A 7,683-nucleotide genomic window follows, 5' to 3' on the forward strand; every position below is an offset into this window, starting at 1 on the left:
CTTCCCATCTCCATGGGTCCTTAAGGTTGTTTCGGTTTTGCTGAACTGAAAGTAATGGCTTTGTGACTTTTGAAAAAGAAAAGGCACTAGCTAGCTGAGTTAATTTTTTAAGTTGGGGCAAACGGTCTTTCCTGGTGCCCCTGAAAATGCCGCCACCAGGTGGCAGCCTGTTCCATCTGTTAGGTCAGTGGGCCGGCCTCTGTCTTGGATTCCGCACAGCAGGGTCCCAACACGGAAGGCCTTTGTCTGGGTCCCAAACATGACCAACACACCCAGTGTGCAAACTGACCCCTTGCTCCCCTTTCCTCTATATGCCACAGACCAGAGCCCATACTCTGGTCCACTGAGGGTCAAAGTCATCTTAGGCCCCCTTTTACCCCCAGGAGCAACGGCCACCAGGCAGAACACTGAGAAAGGATGTTAAAGTAGCCGATGCTTACTGCGTCCTCAACTCCCCTCCCCAACACCACATCGACACATAGAAATTCTCATTTATTTTTCACCCTGAACAAGGGGGTGGCAAGGCCTCTTCCTCACTTTTGCTCCTTCCCTTTGGGACTATTCACCACCAATCCTCCTTCCTTCAGGGAGGCCTTGGTCCGTAGAGACAGTCTCTGAGGAGTGCTTGAGCTGGTGGGGCTGGAGAAGCCAAAAGAGTGATCCCCAAGGGATAATGTCACTTTCCTGCCAACTCCCTCATTGCCTCTCCCTCGAAGCGAAAGGAATGCCAGCCTTCCGCTTCCGTCAGATCTCGGGCTCCTAGGGTCTTGTACAAGTCCACGGCCTTCTTGTTCCAGTCCAGGACTGCCAGGCGGAACTGGGAGCAGCCCTTATCCAGGGCCACCTATGGGAGAAGAATCGCTCACTTTCCGGGGGTCAAAAAGGAAAAGGCCTTCTCACCTGCCATTCAACCCAGGTGCCTCCCATCTGGCTTGGCTTTGCCAGGGCCCAGCTTGTAGCCCCACCCCTCTCCTCACCTCAGCCACTTTTTTGATTATTTTGGAACCAATCCCCTGACCTGATGTAGGGAGAAAAAAGCAAAAAGAGGGATTGTCTGAGCTGAAGGGGATCAGAAAAGACCACAGGCTACGATTAAGGGGCAAAAGATGGGGCAGTCTATGGGGTGATGATTTCTTCCCACCCCAGTCTTGCCCAGTACCCCGATATTCTGGCTTCACGTAGATGTCTTCCAGATAAATATTCCGTCCGGTCCATGTGCTATAGATGAAGTAGTACAGCCCATAGCCCACCATGCAAGACCCTGAGAGAGAAAAAAGAAGGGCAGGTGACTGGGCGCCTGGGGGAGCGACCTCTGAGGCTGACTGCAGGGGGCCCCTCTGAGGTCGGGATGTTCTTACCCTGTGGCTCCCCAGGGGCAGGAAGAATCTCTGCTACCAAACAGTGAAAGAAAGGATTCTCTCCGAAGCCGTCTGCTCTCAGGGCTGCAGGGATGGGAGTTGCGACAAAGAGATAGAGAGAGAAGGCCTGGATGTGTGCCCAGCCTGGAGCTACTGCCTGAACTCATCCCTCACTCCCTCCCCAGCCTCCAGCAGGAGCCAGGTGTTGGGCCTCTACCTTCTTCACTGATCTTCACCTGGTCGGACAGTTTCTCGTACTCGGCGAGTTCCTATGGCGTGGGGGGGCAGAGACAAGATTAAGGCAGGAGGGTCTCCCTGCTCCCCGAGCAGGACCCCAGGGAGCCCTTCTCCCTCTGCTCCCACCTTCTCCTTCCCGCCCCACTCCCGCCGCGCCGCTCTGACCCCCTCTGGGACCCTGGTTTCCGGCCCGCATCTTTCACCCGAATCATCCTCAGGATATTTCCACAGTCTCCCTCCTTGGCCTCTCGGATGAGCACGGAAGCCATTCCGATCCTCAACGTCTGGGACCAAAGTCCAGGACCCCCACTTCCGCTCTGGAGCACCGGGCGAAGAGCAACTGGGACCCTTTAAGAGGCCTACAAATTCGGATCCCGGGAAGCCGGGGGCACGGGTGGGAAGCGAGGCGGTGAAGGAGCCGCGGGCTGGAAAGCCGAAGTCCAATTCCGGCTACTGCGGGGGGAGCGACAGCGACTAGGCGAGGGGTCTTCACTGCCTGGTAGCCTCTAAATTCGGCAGGGGCAGGCGCGCACCAATCAGCCAATCAGCTTGCAGAGAAGGCATGTCCCCGCCCACCCCAGCCCAGCCCCCTTGACCAGGTCTCGTGACCGCGCCTCTGGGCAGGGGTCAAGGCTGGACTGCCGAGGCTTCTTCGCGGTTTTTTGGGTGTTCCAGGCTCCACCGGAGAGAGAAAGCCCACGGCTCAAAAGACACCTTCTTTAACTGAAGTGTGCAGAATCTGCTGTACCATTTACTCAAACTCACCCATTCCAGCCCACCCACCTGGGACGAGCCCCAAACCTCCTTCTGGCTCAAAGTGTTACTTCTCTTAGGAGCCTTTGTATTTTAAAATAGGCCAGGGACATTGCAAAATAAACTATAATTTATTTTTATTTATTTACTTATTCATTTTGCTTTTTAGGGCCGCACCCGTGGCATATGGAGGTTCCCAGGTCAGGGGTCAAATCAGAGCTGTAGCTGCCAGTCTGTACCACAGCCACAGCAATGCAGGATCCGAGCCATGTCTTCAACCTACACCACAGCTCACAGCAACGCTGATCCTTAACCCACTGAGCAAAGCCAGGGATCGAACCCGCAACCTCATGGTTCCTAGTCAGATTCGTTAACCACTGAGCCACAACGGAAACTCCCAAACAAATTTTTTTTAAGAATAAAATAATAGGAGTTCCCGTCGTGGCACAGTGGTTAACAAATCTGTCTAGGAACCATGAGGTTGCGGGTTTGATCCCTGGCCTCGCTCAGTGGGTTGAGGATCCAGCGTTGCCATGAGTTGTGGTGTAGGTCACAGATGGAGCTCCGATCCCCCATTGCTGTGGCTGTGGCATAGGCCAGGGGCTACAACTCCGATTTGACGCCTAGCCTGGGAACCTACATATGCCACGGAAGTGGCCCTAGAAAAGACAAAAAAAAAAAAAGGTAAAATAATAAAATAAAATGGATCAGGGAGAGGGTGATGAATTTCTGGTGGTAAATGGTTAGGCCTTGTAGGAAACTGATAAGGGAAGATAATGGGGGGTGGGGGCTTGGGGGGGGGGAGTCTCTCAGTATCTGCTGAATCAGTCAGTGGATACAAAGACAATACCTCCCTATGAGGCAAACCTCAGAGCTTGTGAGAATATTGAGGAAGGAGCTCAGAGCAGATACCAGGCGCTGTGCCTGCATTATCCCCATTCATCCTCGTTCACAGTAACCCCATAAAGTATTATTTTTCACGTTTCACAGAGGAGGACACTGAAGCATGACAGTGGGGTGACTTGCCCACAGTCACCCAGCTAGTATTTGAGGTTCCATGTCTCAGCTGTAGACCTCACGGAGGATGCTACTTGGGGAGCCAGGCAGGACTGCTTTTAGAGCTCATGGTTGTCAAGGCAGCCTCCGCAGGTGGGTGGAAGGCTTGGAGGACCCAGGTCAGGCTCTAGAGGGAGAGGGGAAGTAGGTGTCGTCTTCCAGCTCTTCAATTTCTCCGCAGTGTGGGAGGGTGGTCCTCAGAGGGGCAGGAGGGTCAGGGGCCCTGTCTCCCCCACTTCTCCCCACCGCCAGCAACCTTTAACCCTTCCCCAACCATGTGCCAGGGCTGCCTGCCCCCACGCATTCTCCCCAGAGTTGTCAGAGGCACAGAGAAGGCCGAGGTTGATTATGGAGAGCAGAGGGCCTCGGGCCACATGGCGTGGGCTGCTGCTGCCACCATTGCCACCTCCCAGCCATGAAGAACAGGCCCTGAGACGTGATCTCCTGATCAGGTGCTGGGCAGAGAGGGGCTCAGCCCTGCGCTCTTCTTTCTGTCCTCCTCCTGCCTTGGAGCAGTGCCTCGCTCCCTCCCTCGCTCCCTCCATCTGTCTCTGGCTTGTCCTTATTTCAACTTAATAATTTTTCTCTCTGACAGAGGCCTCAGGACCCTCCTGCTCTGTGCCTCGAAATGGCCATGGACAAGAGCCTGTCACCATCAGGACCTTTAGCCTAACCAAGATCACAAAGGATGAGGTTGACCTCGTTCCTTGACCTAGTCCTCTGACCTCACCCTCTCTCCATCAGCTGCTGTTTTCTTTTTTTCTTTTTTTTCGTCTTTTTGCCATTTCTTGGGCTGCTCCCGCGGCATATGGAGGTTCCCAGGCTAGGGGTCGAATCGGAGCTGTAGCCACCGGCCTACGCCAGAGCCACAGCAATGCAGGATCCGAGCCACGTCTGCAACCTACACCACAGCTCACGGCAACGCCAGATCATTAACCCACTGAGCAAGCGCAGGGACCGAACCCGCAACCTCATGGTTCCTAGTCGGATTCGTTAACCACTGAGCCACGACGGGAACTGCTCCTCTTTTCTTTTAATTGACGTAGGGTTGATTAACAATGTTGTGGTAGTTTCTGGTATACAGTCAAGTGTCTCAGTTTTATATGTATATATTCTTTTCCAGATTCTTTCCCATTATAGTTTATTACAAGATCCTGGATATAGCTTTCTGAGCTACACTGTAGGACTTTGTTGTTTATCTATTTTATGTGTAGTAGTGTGTATCTGTTAGTCCCAAACTCCCAATTTAGCCCTCCCCCCTTTCCTCTTTGGTAACCATAAGTTTGTTTTCTATGTCTGTGAATCTGTTTCAGTTTTGTTTTTGTGTGGGTTTTTTTTTTTTTTTGGTCTTTTTTTCCTTCTAGGGCTGCACCCATGGCATATGGAGGTTCCCAGGCTAGGGGTCTCATCGAGCTGAAGCCACCGGCCTATGCCACAGCCACACCAACGCCAGATCTGAGCCAAGTCTGCAACCTGCACCACAGCTCACAGCAATGCTGGATCCTTAACCTGCTGAGCAAGGTCAGGGATCGAACTTGCAACATCATGGTTCCTAGTCGGATTCGTTAATCACTGAGCCACGACGGGAACTCCCCCAGCTGACTCTTCCAAGTACGTGTTCCTTCTGCCATACTAGGCTGTCTCTGAAGAAAGCCGCGGAGGGAGGCCCCAGGGGGCTCTGATTCTTCTCCTGTTCTTCCTGCAGGTGGAAGAGAAGATCCACGTGGATTCCGTGCTTCCGGGGGTGGATGGGGAGCAGGTGCCGCATCTGAGACAGGTCTCCGGGCCACGCGATAACAAACCCCAGCCCATCCTGACGATGGCGCTGGGGGGCTGCTCTTCCCTGACTCCAATCTCCGGTTGCTGGTAACTGCACCACAGGGGCAGGAACCATGACCAAAGCTGGTAAAGCACTGCTGGCTGGGTGGCCATGGGGGCTCCAAGTCCACACTCCAAGGAGATGGGATGGGGTGAGAGCTACCTGGAGGGCCAAATGCTTGTGTCTTGGAGGGAACAAACAGGGTGGGGAGGCCGGGACTGGGGCTCAGAGATCCGGATTCCAACATCCCCCGCATCTTCCCTTCCCCCCACGGGCTCCAGCTGGTCCCTGCCCTGGATGGCTGCCTGTGCCGGAATAACTGGCTGGACCAACAGGCCCAGACCTCAGCATCTGTCCCCACGAGTCTCAGAAGCTGTGCTGTGGAGTCTCAACCTGGGATATTCTTCCCTCCACGCACTGGTGCAGAATTCAGTCTCCACGGTCAAGGCTATTTTTCCCTCCGTGGTCTGCTCTGTGTCCTTTTCCCTCTACCGGTAACCCCTTCCCTCCATGCATCCCCGGCTTTGAGACCTCAGGAGGGTCATTTCTTCCCCCGAGGCATCCCCCAGCCTCATGTAGAACCCTGGGCCTTCTCCTTGGACCTGGGACTCCAGCTAGCAGCAGGCTCAGGCCACCTCCTTGCCCTTGGGACCCCAGAAAACTCTTCTTGGCTCCACCTCCACCTCCAAGATCAAGTAAGAGGGGGGATTTTCCTGTATTCAGTGGAGCCCGGGAGCAGCGGGGATCAAAGGGGAGTCCAAAATGTATGTCAATATTAGGAAGGCTTAAGGGTGGGGTGGGGGGAGACCCATATGAAAGCTACCCATGGCAAGCAAAAGGCTTTTCCTTGGACTGTATATTTGCTTGGGGTGGCTGTAGTTTCATAGAAGGCCAAGCCAAGAGCATTGAGGCAGGATCAAGGTGGTGGAATGGCCAGTAGATGGACCCCATGGCAAAGAGGCAGACTTAAGGGAGCCAGAGCTGGGCCACAAGGAGCAGGTACAGTTCTTTTCTTTTTTCTTTTTTTTGCTTTTTAGAGCCACACTTACAGCATATGAAAGTTCCCAGGCGAGGAGTCACATCCGAGCTACAGCTGCCGACCTACACCGCAGTCCCAGCAATGCCACCGAACTGTATCTGCACAGTTCACCGCAGCGCAAGGCCAGGGATCGAACCTGCGTCCTCATGGATCCTAGTCGGGTTGGTTAACCACTGAGCCACGAAGGGAACTCCCTGCAGTTCACTCTTTTCTCTGCCTCTTACGTCCCCTCCCACACACTCCGCAGAAGGTGGTGCTGTCTTCTGGGTCGGAGCCAGGGCTGGATCTGCCTGTGGTCTTGGGATTCCCCCTTCAGCTGAAGCGGACTGTGTTCATTGTGGTTTAGAGCCAGGGGCCAAAGAAGGAGATCCTTGATCTGCCTCCTGCAGGCGGCGGCTCCCTCCTTAACCTCTGGGCCCAGCCACAGGGGCGGCTGTTCCTGGGGGCTTTGCCAGGTAAGAGAGCATTGCCCAAGCTTTTCAGCACACCACTGGAAACAGCAAAGGCGTGGGGGAGAAGCTGGGAGGGGCGCATTTTTAGGGGAAGGAAACTCTGGGAGGGAAGAGGAGAAGGCCACGAGAAGGGAGAGGATAAAGGGGCAGGGGGAGGAAGTGCGTTCAAAAATTGAGGTTGGAGGGAGTTCCCATGGTGGTACAGCAGAAACAAATCCAACCAGGTACCATGAGGTTGCAGGTTCAATCCCTGGCCTTGCTCAGTGGGTTGAGGATCCGGTGTTGCTGTGAGCTGTGGTGTAGGTCACAGACACAGCTCGGATCCTGTGTTGCTGTGGCTGTGGCATAGGTCGGCAGCTGTAGCTCCAACTGGAAAAGCGGGAGGGAGCTTCTGGATCCAGGCCACCCTAATGTCCCCTCCATGCTACCTCTCTCTAGGAGAGGCCTCTTCCACCTCCTTTTGCTTGGATGGCCAGAGGCTGGACATGGACCGGGCCCTGAGCAGAAGCTAGGACATTCGGACTCACAGCTGTCCTCAGAGCCCAGGCAATGGCACTGACACCGCCCATTAAAGCCCCAATGAAAAGCCCCCTTAGAATGTCACTCATTCATTTATTCAACCGATATTTACTCTGCATCTGCAATATACCAGGCGTTGTGCCCAGCACTGGGTCATACTGATGAGTGAAACCAACCCTGCATCCTGCCCTTTCTGTGCTCAAGGTCCCCTGGGGGAGGCAGACATCCATCAAAAACTAACGAGTGGGTGGGTGAGTGGAAACTCTGATTAGCCCCGAAAGGGAGCAGTCAGGGAATGGCGAACGCTTGGCGGCCAGCAGCCTTGACCTAGGCTGGGCTCAAGGAGGGCTTCCTGAGGAAGTGGTGACATCTTAGGTTGGGATTCTAGCAAAAGCACCCACAGACACTCATACCCTTAGTACAGGTCACTTCCTGGGAGCCAGGAGCTCA

At 54.4% G+C, this 7,683-nt stretch overlaps 2 protein-coding genes across 3 annotated transcripts; one reads left to right on the top strand and one right to left on the bottom strand.

The window, feature by feature from the left end:
• Positions 1 to 473: 473 nt before the first annotated feature.
• On the bottom strand, positions 474 to 2,112 carry SAT2 (spermidine/spermine N1-acetyltransferase family member 2). Of its 2 annotated transcripts, NM_001129962.2 has the most exon segments (6): positions 482 to 844; positions 978 to 1,018; positions 1,160 to 1,261; positions 1,359 to 1,442; positions 1,576 to 1,627; positions 1,799 to 2,075. In NM_001129962.2, coding segments are annotated over 6 exon segments (513 nt in total). In that variant the 5' UTR covers positions 1,865 to 2,075; the 3' UTR covers positions 482 to 676.
• A 1,625-nt stretch (positions 2,113 to 3,737) lies between these two features.
• On the top strand, positions 3,738 to 7,361 carry SHBG (sex hormone binding globulin). Its single transcript, XM_084983016.1, is given in 9 exon segments — positions 3,738 to 3,830; positions 4,000 to 4,027; positions 4,030 to 4,097; positions 5,041 to 5,227; positions 5,230 to 5,270; positions 5,505 to 5,664; positions 5,782 to 5,918; positions 6,510 to 6,717; positions 7,153 to 7,361. Coding segments are annotated over 9 exon segments (1,041 nt in total). The 5' UTR covers positions 3,738 to 3,752; the 3' UTR covers positions 7,287 to 7,361.
• Positions 7,362 to 7,683: the final 322 nt, after the last annotated feature.

The sequence above is a fragment of the Sus scrofa genome, chromosome 12, assembly GCF_054392235.1.
Source record: "Sus scrofa isolate SSC_HxYL_T2T_F1_AM1 chromosome 12, Sscrofa_HxYL_maternal_Yorkshire_Landrace_v2.0, whole genome shotgun sequence".
In the NCBI taxonomy this organism is placed as follows: Eukaryota; Metazoa; Chordata; class Mammalia; order Artiodactyla; family Suidae; genus Sus; species Sus scrofa.